At 60.3% G+C, this 17,196-nt stretch overlaps 2 protein-coding genes across 11 annotated transcripts in view; one reads left to right on the top strand and one right to left on the bottom strand.

The window, feature by feature from the left end:
* Positions 1 to 361: 361 nt before the first annotated feature.
* Positions 362 to 12,146, bottom strand: LOC128801780 (protein CutA-like). Of its 2 annotated transcripts, none has more exons than XM_053967908.1 (7): positions 11,770 to 12,134; positions 10,474 to 10,507; positions 4,183 to 4,397; positions 3,458 to 3,517; positions 3,080 to 3,125; positions 1,963 to 2,012; positions 362 to 887 (listed from the first exon to the last, which is right to left on the bottom strand). In XM_053967908.1, exons 1-7 carry the CDS (start codon positions 12,078 to 12,080, stop codon positions 788 to 790), a joined length of 816 nt encoding a protein of 271 aa, XP_053823883.1. In that variant the 5' UTR covers positions 12,081 to 12,134; the 3' UTR covers positions 362 to 787. The 2 variants fall into 2 exon arrangements, with proteins under 2 accessions (XP_053823883.1, XP_053823882.1); XM_053967907.1 differs by lacking the exon at positions 362 to 887 and adding an exon at positions 902 to 1,258 and having other exon boundaries at positions 11,770 to 12,146.
* A 122-nt stretch (positions 12,147 to 12,268) lies between these two features.
* Positions 12,269 to 17,196, top strand: part of SYNGAP1 (synaptic Ras GTPase activating protein 1) — a 36,237-nt gene continuing 31,309 nt past the window's right edge. For all 9 annotated transcript variants that reach the window (XR_008435234.1, XM_053967758.1, XM_053967755.1 and 6 more), the window contains exons 1-3: positions 12,269 to 12,341; positions 15,725 to 15,849; positions 15,958 to 16,063. Coding sequence is in view for 8 of the 9 variants with exons in the window: in XM_053967758.1 (XP_053823733.1) it covers positions 12,320 to 12,341; positions 15,725 to 15,849; positions 15,958 to 16,063 (253 nt within the window). In the remaining variant the exon portion in view is untranslated. The remainder of the gene's footprint in view (positions 12,342 to 15,724; positions 15,850 to 15,957; positions 16,064 to 17,196) is intronic.

Here is a 17,196-nt window from a genome sequence, read left to right as displayed (position 1 = left end):
CTCTCCCCCCCCATTTGGGGCCCCTCCCACCGATTTTTGGGGTTCCCCCTTTCAGCTCCCCCCCCAAATTTTGGGGCTCCCCCTTTAATCCCCCCTAAATTTTGGGGTCCCCCCATTAATTCCTCCCAAATTTTGGAGTTTTCCCCTTGATCCCCCCCAATTTTGGGGATCCCCTCTTAATTCCCTCAAAAATTTTGGGGGTTCTCCCCTTAAAACCCCCCCAAATTTTGGGGTTCCCCCCTTAATCCCCCCCCCAAATTTTGGGGTTCCTCGCCTCCTTTTTGGTGTCTCCTGTTCCCTCCCCCCGGATTTCAGGACCCCCCAACTTTGGGGTCCCCCATGACCCCAAAAATCTCCCTCGGTTTTGGGGTTCCTCCTCTTTATTCCCAAATCCGGGGCTCCCCCTCCGGATCTCGGGGTCCCCCCCGGATCGGGGGATTTTTGGCGTTTTTGATGATATTTTGGGAACTTTTTGAGGTTTTTTTTGGGGACTTTTTTGGAATTTTAGGGTTTTTTTGTGAGGGGGTTTGGGGAGGTTTTGGGTTTTTTTGGGGCATTTTTGGAGTTTTATGGGGGATTTTGGGGTATTTTGGGCATTGGGGGGATTTTTGTGGTGGTTTTTGGGGGGATTTTTGGCGATTTTGAGAGGGGTTGGGGGGATTTTTGGGGTGTTTTGGGGTGGATTTTTAGGGGGTTTTGGGTGGATTTTTCGGGGGGATTTTTGGGGTGTTTTTGGGGGGGTTTTGAGGAGGTTTTTTGGGGTGTTTTGGGATGTTTTCGAGGTTCCTCAGGGCGGGACGCTGTCGCGCACCCAGCGCAGGTACGGGGGGTTCCCCTGCGCCACCGGCAGCGCCACCACCTCGGGCACCTCGTACGGGTGCTGGCTCCTGGGGACACAAAACCCAGCTCAGGAACCCCAAAACCCAGCATGGGAACCCCAAAATCAGATCGGGAACCCCAAAACCCAGCATGGGAACCCCAAAATCAGATCGGGAAACCCAAAACCCAGCTTGGGAACCCCAAAACCACCGAGGTCACCCCAAATTCCGCCTGGGAACCCCAAAACCCAGCTCAGGAACCCCAAAATCAGCCCAGGAACTCCAAAACCCAGCATGGGAACCCCAAAATCAGCCCAGGAACTCCAAAACCCAGCTTGGGAACCCCAAATTCAGCTGGGAACCCCAAAATCCCAACCGCCCCCAGAAATGGTCCTGGGAACCCCCAAACCACCTCAGGCACCTCGTACGGGTGCTGGCTCCTGGGGACCCAAAACCACCCCGAGAACCCCAAAACCAGCACGGGAACCCCAAAACCAGGACGGGAACCCCAAAACCCAGCTCAGGAACCCAAAACCCCCAAAATCCCAAAAATAGCCCAAAAAAAACTGCCCTGGGAACCCCAAAACCACCCCAGTCACCCCAAAATCTCAGAAACGCCAAAACCACCGCGGCCACCCCAAAACCCAACTCAGGAACCCCAAAATCCCCTCTGGGACCCCAAAATCCCACCCTAGGACCCCTTCAAATCCCCCCAAAATCACACCCCAGACCCCCCAAATTCCCCCCAGGATCCCCCAGTCTGCCCACAAACCCCTCCAATATCCCACCTGAGACCCCCCAAATCCCCTCTGGACCCCCAAAATCCCCCCAGGACCCCAAAATCCCCCCAAAATCCCACCTGGAACCCCCCAAATCCCTCCAAAATCCCACCCTGGGACCCCTCAAAATCCCCTCTGGGATCCCTCAAACCCCCCCAAATCCTCCCCAGGACCCCCAAAATCCCGCCCTGGGACCCCCAAAACTCCCCCCAGGACCCCCCAAAATCACATCTGAGACCCCCAAATCCCCCCAAAATCCCACTCTGGGACCCCCTAAAATCCCCTCTGGGACCCCAAAATCCCCCCAGGACCCCCCAGGACCTCCCCAAAATCCCCCAGGACCCCCAAACCCCGCCCGTCCGCACCGGACGAAGTCGCTCAGCGCCGGCACCCGGGAGCTGCGGGTCTTGATCATCTGGGACAGAGGGGACAGAGGGGACATTGGGGACACTGGGGACATCGTGGGATTGGGGACATTGGGGACAAGAGGGGACATTGGGGACATTGGGGACACTGGGGACATCATGGGATTGGGGACATTGGGGACAAGAGGGGACATTGGGGACATTGGGGACACTGGGGACATCGTGGGATTGGGGACATTGGGGACAAGGGGGACACTGGGGACATTGGGGACACTGGGGACATCGTGGGATTGGGGACATTGGGGACAAGAGGGGACATTGGGGACACTGGGGACAGTGGGGGGGACATTGGGGGGATTGGGGACATCAGGGACATTGGGGACACTGGGGACAGTGCGGGGGACAGGGGGACACTGGGGACATCGGGGGGATGTCACATTGAGGGGATTGGGGACATCTGGGACATTGGGGGGACACCGGGGACAGTGGGGACATTGAGGACACTGGGGGGATTGGGGACACTGGGGGGGACAGGGGGACATTGGGGACACTGGGGACAGTGGGGGGACATTGGGGATAGTGGGGGGGTTGGGGACATTGGGGACAGCTTGGGGACATTGGGGGGACAGGGGGACATTGGGGACACTGGGGACATCAGTGGGGACACCAGTAGGGACAGTGGGGGGACATTGAGGGGTCATTGAGGACAAAAGGGACAGTGGGGATAGTGGGGGGACATTGGGGACACTGGGGACAGTGGGAGTGTTGGGGGGATTGGGGACACTGGGGACACCTTGGGGACATGAGGGGGATTGGGGACAAAATGGACAATGGGGACACTGGGGACATTGGGGACACTGAGGGGACACTGGGGGGACAGTGGGGACATTGTGGGGACGTTGAGGGGACATTGGGGACACTGGGGGGACATTGGGGACATTGAGGGGACACTGGGGGGACAGTGGGGACATGGGGGACATTGTGGGGACATTGAGGGGACATTGGGGACATTGTGGGGACGTTGAGGGGACATTGGGGACACTGGGGGGATAGTGGGGACATAGTGGGGACATTGAAGGGACCTTGGGGACAGTGGGGACCTGGGGCCATCACTCACCAGCAGAACCTCGCTGTCCTCCTCCAGCTTCCCCTGCCACGTGTACCTGGGGGACATCGGGGACACCGGGGGTGGCACCTCCCCGGCCCCTGTCCCCAGTGTTCCCAGTCCCTGCAATGCCCCAATCCCCACTGTCCCCCCAATATCCCCAATGTCCTCCCAGTGTCCCCACCATCCCCTGTGTGTCCCCCTTGTCCCCAATGTCCCCAAGGTCCCCAGTGTCCCCTGTGTGTCCCAGTGCGTCCCCACTGTCCCCCCTGTCCCCTCTCTGTCCCCAGTGTCCCCAATGTCCCCAGTGCCCCCTTTGTGTCCCCACTGTCCCCAGTGTGTCCCCAGTGTCCCCGTTGTCCCCTCTCTGCCCCCGCTGTCCCCACTCACACCGAGGTCACCCCGGGTATGATGTTGACGCAGGCGGCCAAACGCTGCTGGACCAGAGCCCTGTGACAGGGACGGGACAGGACAGGACAGGACAGGGTCACCTCCTGTGTCACCTGCGTCACCTCCTGTGTCACCTGTGTCACCTCCTGTGTCACCTGCATCACCTCCCATTTCACCCCCAGGGACAGGACAAGACAGGACTCTGTCACGTCCTGTGTCACCTCCTGTGTCACCTGTCACAGCCCTGTCACCGGGACAGGGATGGGGACAGTGTCACCAATTCCTGGCACCTGCCACCTCCCTGTGTCACCCCTGGCACGGGGACAGGACAGTGTCACCTCCTGTGTCACCCATCACCGACAGGGACAGGAACAGGGACAGGACAGTGTCACCTCCTGTGTCATGTGTCACAGCCCTGTGTCACCCCCGGCACAGGGACAGGAACAGGACAGTGTCACCTCCTGTGTCAGTGTCACACCTGTCACAGCCCCGTGCCACCCTCTAGCACAGGGACAGTGTCATCAACCCCTGCCACCCCTGAGGACAGTGCCACCCCCTGTCACCTCCCACTGCCCCCCAGGTGCCAGCGCCACCGCGGTGTCCCCTTTGGGGACAGTGCCACCCTCATGTCAGTGCCACCCTGGTGTCCCCGGTGCCACCCTTGGGGACAGTGTCCCCGGTGTCACCTGGCCAGCTCGGTGTCCCCCCGGTGTCCCCGGTGTCACCTGGCCAGCTCGGTGGCCACGCTGAGGTTGGGGCAGGTGACGAAGGCGGCCGAGACCTCCCCGGTGTCCCCGGTGTCACCCGCGGTGCCGTTCCCGGCGCTGCCGCAGGCGCCCCCCGGTGTCCCCTCTGTGGCTGCCATGGTGGCCGCGGTGGCCGCGGTGGCCGCGGGCGTCGCTCGCCGGCCCAGCCCCGGCAGCAGCAGCAGCGACAGCGCCTGAGGGAGGGAGGGAGAGAGAGCGGCTGTCATGATAGCACTGTGTCACAATAGCGGCCTGTCGCGATAGGGGCATATCGCGATAGGGGCATATTGCGATAGCGCTGTGTAGTGATATTGACCTGTCACGATAGAGGCATATCACAATAGTGCTGTGTTGTGATACCGGCCTGTCGCGATAGGGGTATATCGCGATATCGGCCTGTCCCGATATCAGCCTGTCACGATAGCGGCCTGTCCCGAGATCGGCCTGTCGCGTTATCAGCCTGTCATGATACCAGCCTGTCACGATAGTGGCTATACCAGCCTGTTGCAATACTGGCCTGTCACAATATCAGCCCGTCATGATATCAGCCTGTCACGATAGTGGCAATACCGGCCTGTCACGGTATCAGCCTGTTGCAATACCAGCCTGTCGCAATAGCAGCCTGTCACAATATCAGCGTGTCACAACAGCTATTGTGATATCAGCATGTCCCAATATCAGCCTGTCACGATATGAGCCTGTCACAATATCAGCCTGTCGTGATAGCAGCCTGTCGCAATATCAGCCTGTCACAATAGTGGTGATACCGGCCTGTCACAATAGCGCTGTATATCGACAGTGGCAATAATGGCTTGTCACGGTATTGGCCTGTCGCAATATCACCTTGTCACGATAGCGGCACTACTGGCCTGTCACGATATTGGCATGTCACAATAGCAGTGATATCAGCCCGTTACAATACCGGCCTGTCACAATATCGGCCTGTCGCAATAGTGGCAATCCTGGCCTGTCGTGATAGCAGTGTCGCGATAGCAGCGACATCAGCCTGTTGCAATTCTGGCCTGTCACGATATCAGCCTGTCACGATATCGGCCTGTCACAATAGTGGCAATACCAGCCTGTTGTGATACCAGCCTGTCGCGATAGTGGCAATACCAGCCTGTCGCAATACCGGCCTGTTGCGATATCAGCCTGTCACGATATCAGCCTGTCGCAATATCGGCCTGTCACGATATCAGCCTGTCACGATATCGGCCTGTCACAATAGTGGCAATACCAGCCTGTTGTGATACCAGCCTGTCGCGATAGTGGCAATACCAGCCTGTCGCAATACCGGCCTGTTGCGATATCAGCCTGTCACGATATCAGCCTGTCGCAATACCGGCCTGTTGCGATATCAGCCTGTCACGATATCAGCCTGTCACGATATCGGCCTGTCACAATAGTGGCAATACCAGCCTGTTGTGATACCAGACTGTCGCAATAGTGGCGATACCGGCCTGTCGCGATACCGGCCTGTTGCGATACCGGCCTGTCGCGATATCAGCCTGTCGCGATACCGGCCTGTCACGATATCAGCCTGTCGCGATATCGGCCTGTCTCCTTATCTGTTCCCGCCAGGCTCATTATCTGTTCCTTATCTCTCATCTGTCCCACGGGCAGTTTTTCCTCATCTCCCCCCGGTCCTCCCTCCCTTCCCTGCTGCTAAGGGGCCATCGATCCATTGATCCATTGATCGATCGATCGATCGATCGTCACCGCGCCACCGATCAGAGCCGCGCCACCCCCCCAGAGAGAGGCCCCACCCAGGGGGAGGAGCCAAACATTCCTGCCTGGATACACTCCGGGACTGGGGACGCCAGAGCCGCGTTTCGCAGGCTCCCAGAGGAACAGCTGGGATCTCCGGGGAAATCCTGCTGGAATTCCAGTTCTGCTGAATCTCCAGGGGAAATCCCGCTGGAATTCCAGTTCCGCTGAATCTTCAGGGGAAATCCCGCTGGAATTCCAGTTCCACTGCTTCTCCAGGGGAAATCCCACCAGAATTCCAGTTCCACTGCCTCTCCAGGGGAAATCCTGCTGGAATTCCAGTTCCACTGCTTCTCCAGGGGAAATCCCACTGGAATTCCAGTTCTGCTGAATCTCCAGGGGAAATCCTGCTGGAATTCCAGTTCCACTGCTTCTCCAGGGGAAATCCCACCAGAATTCCAGTTCCGCTGCCTCTCCAGGGGAAATCCCGCTGGAATTCCAGATTTTCTTTTTCCAGGGAATTGCTCAGGCGGGATATTTTGGCTCCCATCCAATTGGGCATCCCCAAGTTTGAGGTGACGTCCCCAAGGTCCTGCGAGGCGTCTTTTCCCGAACTGAGCAGGGAAACTTCTGGGCTCTGTCCTTCCTAAGGAGACAAAGGGTGGCTGTTCACCCCGGCAACGGGGGCACGATCCTGCACCGAGTCTGCGTTTCCTGCACTGAGTCTGCGTTTCCTGCACCGAGTCTGCATTTCCTGCACTGAATCTGCATTTCCTGCACCGAGTCTGCATTTCCTGCACCAAGCCTCCTCTTCTCCAGGCTGAACAGCCCCAGCTCCCTCAGCCGTTCCTCACGGATCTTCTCCGCTCAGTCAGAGAGAAAAAGAGACATTTCTACCAGGCTGGGCCTGGGAGGGAGTTGGGATGTAAATAATGTAATGTATATAATATATAATAATATATAATGGAATGTAAATAACTCTCCCTCTCTCCTGTTGTTCACAGAGTTTGTAGATACATTCTGCCGCCGCGTGTCACTCAGAGAGCACCGAAAGTGTGAGATGTTTTTACTTTAAGACCGATGAAGTCGGTCTGCGCGACGCTCTCTGTAAACAGAGCGGTGCATTTGAAATGAATCCATTTTCCTTCTCGATGTTTGATCTTGGAGTTCTCCCATTCCCGTCCTGCCCCAACAGCGACCGTTCCTCACGGAGTTCGTGTTCCCAGCCCCTCACCAGCCTCGTTGCCTCCTCTGGACGCGCTCGAGCATCTCAACATCCTTCCCAGATTGGGGGCTCATGTCATAGGCGTGTATGATAATTCATGCAAATGAAATTGTCGCATATTTTACAGTCACGCACTGCTAATATTTACTTTTATAAGAAGTTCTAAAACGCACCAGCCAGTGACGGGGACTGCGACACGACATCGAAACCACCTGGGCGAGGGAGGGAGAACCTCATTCACAATCGAATGAATGCGGCCAGCCCGGAGATGGAGATGGGTCGTCCATCACGGCGATCCGAGGAACGCCCGGATGATGAATACGCAATAAATATCTGAGATTCGGACAATGAATACGTGATAAATATCTGAGATTGAGATAGCCGGAGCCATCGGGGAGATACATCTCAATTCCAAATTCCAAATTCCGGGAATGCAATCACGGGTGCTCATCACTCTCCAGACGTGTTCATCGGGGAGATACATCTCAATTCCGGATTCCGGATTCCGGGAACGCCATCATGGGTGCTCTTCACTCATGTTTTGTTCAACTCGGCAGAGAGAAGGAACTCCACGTGAATATGTGCAGTCCGAAAAGGAAGGAAAGGGACTCTGCCTCAGGTAGGAAAAGCTGCATAAAAACCGCTCGGGCAGGACGGTCGGGTGAAGCACAGGGGACCCTCCCTCTGCTGGGGCGCTCAGACCCGTGTCTCACCCAGCGCCGATACCCGGGCTCGGCACTGACCCTTTCCTTATAGTGGCTTTCTCGTTGCTAGTCCCTACATTTTTATTTGGTCCAATTAATAAACTGTCTGTAATTAATAAATCGGAGCCTTCATTTATAACATGGACACAGCACTCGAGGCGTGGCCTCACCAGTGCTGAGTACAGGGGGAGAATGACCTCCCTGCTCCTGCTGGCCACGCCATTCCTGATACAGGCCAGGATGCCATTGGCCTTCTTGGCCACCAGGGCACACTGCTGGCTCGTGTTCAGCCGGCTGTCGACCAGCACCCCCAGGACCCTTCTGCCTGGGCACTGTCCAGCCACACCGTCCCCAGCCTATAGCGCCACAGGGGGTTATTGTGGCCAAAATGCAGGACTCGGCACTTGGACTTATTAAACTTCATCTTGTTAGACTTTGCCTATCCGTCCAACCGTTCCAGGTCTCTCTGCAGAGCCATCCTACCTTCCAACAACGCTCCCAGCTTGGTGTCGCCTGCAGATTCGCTAATGAAGGACTCGATCCCTGCTCAGGGCCGTCCGAAGCCCCCCCTCGTTTCCTTTTTGCCTCCTGATTGCCACGAGGAGGAGCCGCTTCCGCCACGGCGGTGCCGGTGCGGAGAAGGCGACAGTGTGGGCGCAACTGCGGGACCGCGACACCGGCTGCTCCGAACCAGGCCTGGCAAGGAACTGGCAAGGAGTTGGCCAAGACTTGGCAGGAAACCGGCGAGGAACTGGGAAGGAACTGGGAAGAACTTGGCAAGGAATTTGGCACGGCCGAGGGATCCCCGACACGGCCGAGGGATCCCCGACACGACCGAGAGATCCCCGACACGACCGACTATCGCATTTTCTGACCCCACTATCGCAATACCGGCCGGGTGTGACAGTGGCTATCACAATACCGGTGGGCTGCGATGGGGCTATCGCGATAGCGGCCTGGTGTGACAGCGGCTATCGCGAGACCGGCCTGTCACAATAGAGCTACGGCAGAGCACCGGCTTGTCGCGATAGAGCCATATCGCGATAACAAACTGTCACGATAGAGCCATATCGCGATACCAACCTGTCACAATAGAGCCATATCGCGATACCGGCCTGTTGCGATAGAGCCATACTACGCTACCAGCCTGTCATGATAGAGCCGTATCGCAATACCGGCCTGTCGCGATAGAGCCATACCGCAATACCGGCCTGTCGCAATAGAGGTGTATCAAGACACTGACCTGTCACGATAGAGCCATATCACGATACCAGTCTGTCACAATAGAACCGTATCGCAATAGCCGCCTGTCGTGATAGAGGCATATCGCGATATCAGCCCGTCATGATAGAGATACAGCACGATATCAGCCTAACGCGATACCGGCCTGTCGCGATATCAGCCTGTTGCGATAGCTGTGTCATGATAGCCGTGTCGCGATACTTGAGGCACGGCACTCACGTCGCGATAGCGGCATGTCGCGATACTCCCATCACGATAGCCACGCTGCGATGTTCGCATCGCAGCATTTATGTCACGATACCGGCACATCGCGATAGTCACGTCACAATATGTGTGTCGCGATGCTTGTGTCGCGATATTCGAGCCGCGATGCAGACACGTCGCAACATGCATGTCACAATATCAGCGTCGCGATGTTTGTGCCGCGGCGTCCCTGTCGCGATATCCGTGTCACGATATCGCGCCGTGATATTTGTATCGTGACATCCACGTTGTGATAGTCAGCACGTGGCGAGGTCGCTATCGCAATAGCGGCCCTATCATGATATTCCTGTCGCAATACCGGCCCTCCTGCAACGGCCACAGCACCGCAACACGCCGTGTTGCGATAGCCGCGCTATCGCGATACCCCCCCTATTGCGATGCCTGCGCTGTCACGACGTGCCCACTATCGCGACATCCGAGTCACAACAGCCACCCTGCCTCAGGGCCCAGGGTGCGGCACCTCCCCCGTCGCGATATCAGCCCTGCCCGGTCACGATACCCCCTGTCCATATCGCGTTATCCCCCTCCCCAGTATTGCGATACCCCCCGCCCATATCACGATATCCTGCCCCATATCGCGATACCCCCATTGCAATATCCCTGTCCCCCTATCGCGATACTCCCTCCTCATATCGCGATACCACGCCCCCTATAGCGATATCCCCCCCATATCACGATATCCTGCCCCATATCGCGATACCCCCATTGCAATATCCCTGTCCCCCTATCGCGATACCCCCTCCCCATATCGCGATACCACGCCCCCTATCACGATATCCCCCCCATATCACGGTATCTGCATCCCCATATTGCGATATCTCCCCATATCACAATATCCCACTCCCATGTCATGATATCCCTCCCCCTATCGCGATGTCCCCCCATATTGTGGTATCCCGCTCCCATATCGCAATATCCCCCCATATCGCCATGTCGGCATCCCCATATCACGATATCCCCTCCCCCTATCGTGATATCCCCCTCCCCATACTGCGATACCCCCTGCCCATATCGCGATATCCCGCTCCCATATTGCAATATCCCCTCCCCATACCGCAATATCCCCCCAGTGCGATATCCCTGCCCCTATCGCGATATCCCTGCCCCTATCGCGACAGCGGCACTCACAGCCCAGGCTGCTCTCATCGGCCACCGGCTCCTCCTGGGGGAGGGGAGGGGTCAGAGCCAAAAGGGACACAGAAAGGGACCCCAAAAACCCAAAATCGTCCCAAAATCGCCCCAAAACCTGACCCCAAAATCACCCAAAACCACCCCAAAACCTGTCTCCAAAAATCCCAAAATTACCCCAAAAATCTGACCCCAAAACCTGACCCCAACCCCCCCAAAATCCCCCCGAACCGACCCCAAAACTGCTCCCAGCCCCAAACCCGCCCCAAAATCTGACCCCAAACCCCCCAAACTGACCCCCAAATCGCCCCCAGCCCCAAATCCTGACCCCAAATTACCCCAAAATTCCCAAAATTACACCATAAGCCCCAAACTGACCCCAAAACCCGACCCCAGCCCCAAAACCCGACCCCAAAATTGTGATAAACGCCCCCAAAACCCCCCCAAACCCCCCTGAGACCCCAGCCCCAAATCCTGACCCCAAACCACCCCAAAAGCCCCAAACCGACCCCAAAATCGCCCCCAGCCCCAAAACCTGACGCCAAAATTGCCCCAAAAGCCCCAAAATTACCCCAAAAATCACCCCCAGCCCCAAATCCTGAACCCAAAACTGCCCCGATTCCCCCCCAAAACCTCCCCAAACCCCCGAGACCCGAGCCCCAAATCCTGAACCCAAAATTACCTCGAAAGCCCCAAACTGATCCCAAAACCTGCCCCAGCCCCAAAACCCAACCCCAAACTGACCCCAAAATCCCCGAACTGACCCCAAAACCCGACCCCAAAATTACCCCGAACCCTCGAACTGACCCCAAAACCGAACCCTCCCCAAACCCCGACCCCAAAATCGCCCCCAGCCCCAGAATCCCAGCTCCAAACTGACCCCGAAATCCCTGAACTGACCCCAAAAATCGCCCCCAGCCCCAAATCCTGACCCCAAAATTGCCCCAATTCCCCCAAAATTACCCCAAAAGCCTCAAACCGACCCCAAAAATCGCCCCCTCCCCCAGTGCATCCCGACCTTCCCCCGGAAATCTCCCTCAGGCCCCGCCCCCTCCCCAAATTCCCCCAAAACTCCCCCAGGCCCCGCCCCCTCCCCAAATTCCCCCAAAATCCCCCTAAATTTCCCCCCAACACCCCCCCAGCTCCTCCCAGGCCCCGCCCCCTCCCCGAATTCCCGCCAAACCCCCCCCGGATCTCCCCAGGCCCCGCCCCCTCCCCGACCCCTCAGGCCCCTCCCCCCTCCCCGCGCCCCCTCCCCAAATTCGCCCCCTCCCCCCCCCGCCCCTCCCCCCTCACCGCTCCCGCGCTCCGCTCGCGCCGCCACCGCCCCCACGTGACCCCAGGGGCCCGCCCCGCCCCGTGACGTCACCGCCGCCGCCGGAAGCGGCCGGGGGTGGAGGGGGGGGAGGGGGAGTCCCCGCCCCCCTTTCCCCTCCCCCACCCCCCCGTTCCTCTTCCCTCCCCCCATCCCGGGGCTCCCTCGCCTCGCCCCTCCCCCACTTTGGCCCCGCCCCTTCTGGCTCCTCCCCTTCGCTCCCGGCCCCTCCCCCTCTCCTCCGCTTTGGCCCCGCCCTCCCTCGTGGCCCCGCCCCCCCATTCCCGGTCATCCCCCCTCCCCCCCCCGCCCGTTCCCGGTTCCCGCTCCGGCCCCTCCCCCACCCTTAGCCCCGCCCCCTCCCGGTCCCTCCCCCCATTTCCGGCCCCTCCCCCTCCCCCCCTCCTCCCGGCCCCTCTCCCCTCCCCCCTCCCCCTCCCCCCCCCCCCGCTCCGGGTCCTCCCCCCTCCCCCTCCCCCGCCCCTCCCCCCGCCCCTCCCCCCGCCGGGGGTGTCGCGCGCCGGTGGCACCATGTCCTATGTCCCCTTCCGAGGTACGGGGGGGCAAACTGGGAGCACTGGGAGCACTGGGAGCGCGCGGGGAGCGCGCGGGGCCGGCACTGGGCGGACTGGGAGCGGGGGAGGCCAGGACTGGGGATACTGGGAGCGGGGGAGGATCTTACTGGGCAGACTGGGAGCGGGGGAGGCCGGGACTGGGCAGACTGGGAGCGGGGGATGATCTTACTGGGCAGACTGGGAGCGGGGGGGGGCTCAGACTGGGCAGACTGGGAGCGGCACTGGGGCCGGGGGCGGATTTACTGGGGATACTGGGAGCGGAGGATGCTCTTACTGGGCAGACTGGGAGCGGGGGAGGCTCAGACTGGGCGGACTGGGAGCGGGGGAGGCCAGGACTGGGGATACTGGGAGCGGGGGTGATTCGGACTGGGCAGACTGGGAGCGGCACTGGGGCCGAGGGCGGATTTACTGGAGATACTGGGAGCGGGGGAGGCCGGGACTGGGGATACTGGGAGCGGGGGAGGATCTTACTGGGCAAAGTGGGAGTGGGGGAGGCCGGGACTGGGGATACTGGGAACGGGGGAGGCTCGGACTGGGGATACTGGGCAGACTGGGAGCGGCACTGGGGCCGGGGGCAGCTGGGACTGGTGATACTGGGAGCAGAGGAGGCCGTTACTGGGGATACTGGGATTGGGGGAGGCCGTTACTGGGGATACTGGGATTGGGGGAGGCCGTTACTGGGGATACTGGGATTGGCCGAGGCCATTACTGGGGATACTGGGAGCAGAGGAGGCTGTTACTGGGCATACTGGGACTGGGGGTGGGTGCTCTGAATGGTGATACTGGGGATACTGGGATTGGGCAACGCTCTTACTGGGTGGTACTGGTCCGTGATGATGCCGTTACTGGGGGTTACTGGTTTGCAGTGACGCTGTAACTGGGAGTTACTGGTGCCCAGTAAGGCCGGTACCATGGGAGGATGCCCTTACTGGGGATACTGGGACTGGGGGAGGCTGTTACTGGTGATACTGGTGTGTGCTGGGGCTGTTACTGGTGATACTGGGACTGGGGGAGGCTGATACTGGGAGTTACTGGTTCCAGGTGATTCTGTAACTGGGGTTACTGGTACTGGGAGTTACTGGTGCCAGTGGAGGCTGCTACTGGGGTTACTGGTCTGTGGTGATGCTGCTACTGGTGCATACTGGTGCCAGTGGAGGCTGTTACTGGGAGTTACTGGTTTGCAGTGATGCTGTAACTGGGAGCTACTGGTACATGGGGGTGCTATAACTGGGAGTTACTGGTGCCAGTGGATGCTGTTACTGGGAGATGGGGATGCTCTTACTGGTGCATACTGGTATCAGCGGATGCTGTAACTGGGAGTTACTGGTCTGTGGTGCTGCTCTAACTGGGAGTTACTGGTGCCAGTGCACGCTGTAACTGGTGCCCAGTGCAGCCGTTACTGGGAATACTAGTGTGTGCTGGGGCTCTTACTGGGGATACTGGGGATACTGGTACTGGTGGCTGCTGTTACTGGGGATACTGGGACCAGTGCATGCTGTAACTGGTGCATACTGGTCTGTGGTGATGCTGTAACTGGTGCATACTGGTGCCAGTGGATGCTGTTACTGGGACCAGTGGATGCTGATACTGGTGCATACTGGTACTGGGGGTGGCTGTTACTGGGGATACTGGGACTGGGGGATGCTCTTACTGGGGATACTGGGACTGGGGGTGGCTGTTACTGGGAGTTACTGGTTTGGGGTGATGCTCTTACTGGGAGTTACTGGTGCCAGTGGATGCTGTTACTGGGAGATGGGGATGCTCTTACTGGTGCATACTGGTGCCAGAGGATGCTGTTACTGGGAGTTACTGGGACATGAGACTGGTGTTACTGGGGGTTACTGGGGGTTAGTGGTTGTTACTGGTTGTTACTGGTGCTTACTGGTGCTCACTGGTTGTTATAGGTGCTTACTGGGGGTTACTGGGAGATGGGGATGGTGTAACTGGTGCTTACTGGTTGTTACTGGTTGTTATGGATGGTTACAGATTGTTACTGGTGGTTACTGGTGTCACTGGTTGTTACTGGCGCTCACTGGTGCTCACTGGTTGTTACTGGTTGTTACTGGTGTCACTGTTGGTTACTGGTGTCACTGGTTGTTACTGGTGTCACTGGTTGTTACTGGTGTTACTGGTTGTTACTGGTGCTCACTGGTTGTTACTGGTGTCACTGGTTGTTACTGGTGCTCACTGGTGTCACTGGTGCGGGGACACCGGCTCAGCCCTTCCGTGGGTCTGGGGGGGTTTGGGGTCCCTCTGGGGCTTTTTGGGGTCCCGGGGGAGCTGGGCGACCCCCGGAACTCCCAGGGGGAATTTGGGGACCCCTCCCAAAATCCCCCAAAACCCCCCAAAATCCCCAAATCCCCCAAAATCCCCAAAACCCCTGAAATCCCCCCAAACCCCCCAAAATCCCCAAACACCCCAGAATCCGCAAATCCCGCAAAATCCCCGAAATCCCCCAAACCCCCCGGATTTTGGGGGCACCCAGGCCTTGCCCATCCCCCCCAGCACCCCCTCACCCCTCCCCCACCCCTTTTTGGGGTTCCCGGGAAGAATTTTTGGGGCTCCTGGGTGGGATTTTGGGGTCCTGGGAGGATTTTGGGGTCCCAGGGTGGATTTTGGGGTTCCTGGGGAGGATTTTGGGGGTCCCAGGAGGGATTTTGAGGTCCCGGGAGGGATTTTGGGGTTCTTGGTTGATTTTTGAGGTTCCTGGAAGGGATTTTGGGGTCCCAGCTGGCATTTTGGGGGTCCTGGGGGGATTTTGGGGTTCCCGGGAAGAATTTTTGGGGTCCCAGGGGGATTTTGGGGTCCCAGGTGGGATTTTCGAGGTCCCAGGGTGGATTTTGGGGTTCCCAGGGGGGATTTTGGGGTGTCTCGGACACCAGGTCTACCCTGTCCATGGCTGCTGGGGGGGGGCACCCAGGATTTGGGGGGGGCATCCCGGTGTTCAGTGCGATCCTGGGGGGTCCCCAGGGTGCTCTGGGACCCCCCCCCAAAATTTGGCGTCCCCAACAATCCCCCCCAGCCCGGGAGGCGCCGGGGCCACCCCGCTCCCGCCTGCGGGCTGGAGGTGCCCGGGGGGGGTCGCGGGGGTTCCCAACCCCCCCCCCGGAAAGATTCGAGGACCCCCCCAGGAATTTCGGGGACCCCCCCCCCCCCAGGAATTTCGGGGACCCCCCCCCCCCCAAAAAAAAAAAAAAAGGCGGCCGTGGGCTGCGGTTGCCGGAGCAACGCGGGATGCGGGAGGAGGAGGAGGAGGAGGAGGAGGAAGATGCGGGCGGGCAGAGCCCGCGGGGGGGGGGGCGGCCCGGGTGGGGGGGGGGGCGTCCAGATGTGACCCCCCCCACCCCCCCCACCCCCCCAGATGTGCGCGGAGCCCCCCTGGGCCGCGGGCCCCCCTACGCCCCCTCCCCCTACGAGCGCCCAGCCTGGAACCCCCGGTTCTGCATCATCTCCGGCAACCAGCTGCTGATGCTCGATGAGGAGGAGGTGAGCGCGGCGCCGCGGGGCTGGGGGGGGGTCGTGGGGGGGTCCTCAAAAACGCTGAGACCCCCCCCCCTCCACAATCCCGGGGACCCCCCCCCCCCTCCTCCCCAGATCCACCCGCTGCTCATCCGGGACCGGCGGGGCGAGCCGTGCCGGAGCAAGCTGCTGCGGAGAACCGTCAGCGTGCCGGTGGAGGGGCGCCCGCACCCCGAGCACGGTAATGGGGGGGGGGGGGGGGGGGGGGTCCCCGGGGGGGTTCGGGGGGGTTCGGGGTCCCCCCGCCCCCCCCTCGGGTTTGGGGTGGGGGCGGCGGCGCCGGGGTGGGGGAAGGGGCGGGTTTGACACCCCCCCCCGCACCCCCCCCCCCTGCGCGGGAGCCATGGTGACATCCCATAATGCTCGCAGAGGCGCTGCGCTGCCTGGCGACCGTCGCCATGGAGACGGGGACACGGGCCTGCCCCCACCCCCCCCCCACCCCCCCCAAAATTCCTTCTCCCCCCCCCTCCCCCTCCCCCCCCAATCCAGGGAGGCCCCGGCGGCGCCGCCCCCCGGGGGGGGGAGGGGCGGGGAGAGGGGGACACGGGGGAGGGGGGGGACAGAGGGGACAGAGCGGGGGTGGCACTGCCACCACCCCCACCCCGCGGGTTTGGGGGGGAAAAAGGGGAAATTGGGGCGGCCGGAAATGGGGGAGGGGACAGGGATGGGGACAGGGACAGGGACAGGGAGAGCCACGTTATTGGGGACAGTGCCACCAGTGCCAGGGGACACCAGTGCCACCAGTGCTATTGGGGTCAGGGGACAGCGGTGCCACCACTCTAACTGGGGACAGGGCCAGCAGTGCCACCCCCGTGGCTGGGGACAGGGACAGGGACAGGGCCAGCAGTGCCACCCCCGTGGCTGGGGACAGGGACAGGGCCAGGGCCAGCAGTGCCACCCCCGTGGCTGGGGACAGGGACAGGGACAGGGCCAGGGCCAGCAGTGCCACCCCCGTGGCTGGGGACAGGGACAGGGACAGGGCCAGGGCCAGCAGTGCCACCCCCGTGGCTGGGGACAGGGACAGGGACAGGGCCACCGGTGCCATCAGCAGTGCCAGGGGACACCGGTGCCAGCGCTGTCACCTCCCTGGTGCCACCCCCACTGTCCCCACACTGCTGCCGCTCTCCCAGTGTCACCAGTGCCACCGGTGCCACCCCCACTGCTGGGACAGGGACACCAGGGCCACCCTGCCACTGCCACTGCTGTCACCCCCCTGCCGCCTTCCCAGTGCCACCAGTGCCACCCCTGCTGTCACTGGTGTCACCACTCACCAGTGCCACCAGTGCCACCAGTGCCACCAGTGCCATCAGTGCC

Source organism: Vidua chalybeata, chromosome 31, assembly GCF_026979565.1.
Source record: "Vidua chalybeata isolate OUT-0048 chromosome 31, bVidCha1 merged haplotype, whole genome shotgun sequence".
Taxonomy (NCBI): domain Eukaryota; kingdom Metazoa; phylum Chordata; class Aves; order Passeriformes; family Viduidae; genus Vidua; species Vidua chalybeata.
Note: the sequence above shows the minus strand (reverse complement) of the source record. Positions and strands in the feature narration are given on the sequence as shown.

Coding starts and splice junctions, on each gene's coding strand:
- LOC128801780 (XM_053967907.1), bottom strand. CDS start 12,080: ATGACCGGGAATGGGGGGGCGGGGCCACGAGGGAGGGCGGGGCCAAAG. Junction 4,398..10,473: donor CGATGAGAGCAGCCTGGGCT/GTGAGTGCCGCT, acceptor TCCCTCCCTCAG/GCGCTGTCGCTGCTGCTGCT. Junction 3,518..4,182: donor GTGGCCACCGAGCTGGCCAG/GTGACACCGGGG, acceptor TCCCTGTCACAG/GGCTCTGGTCCAGCAGCGTT.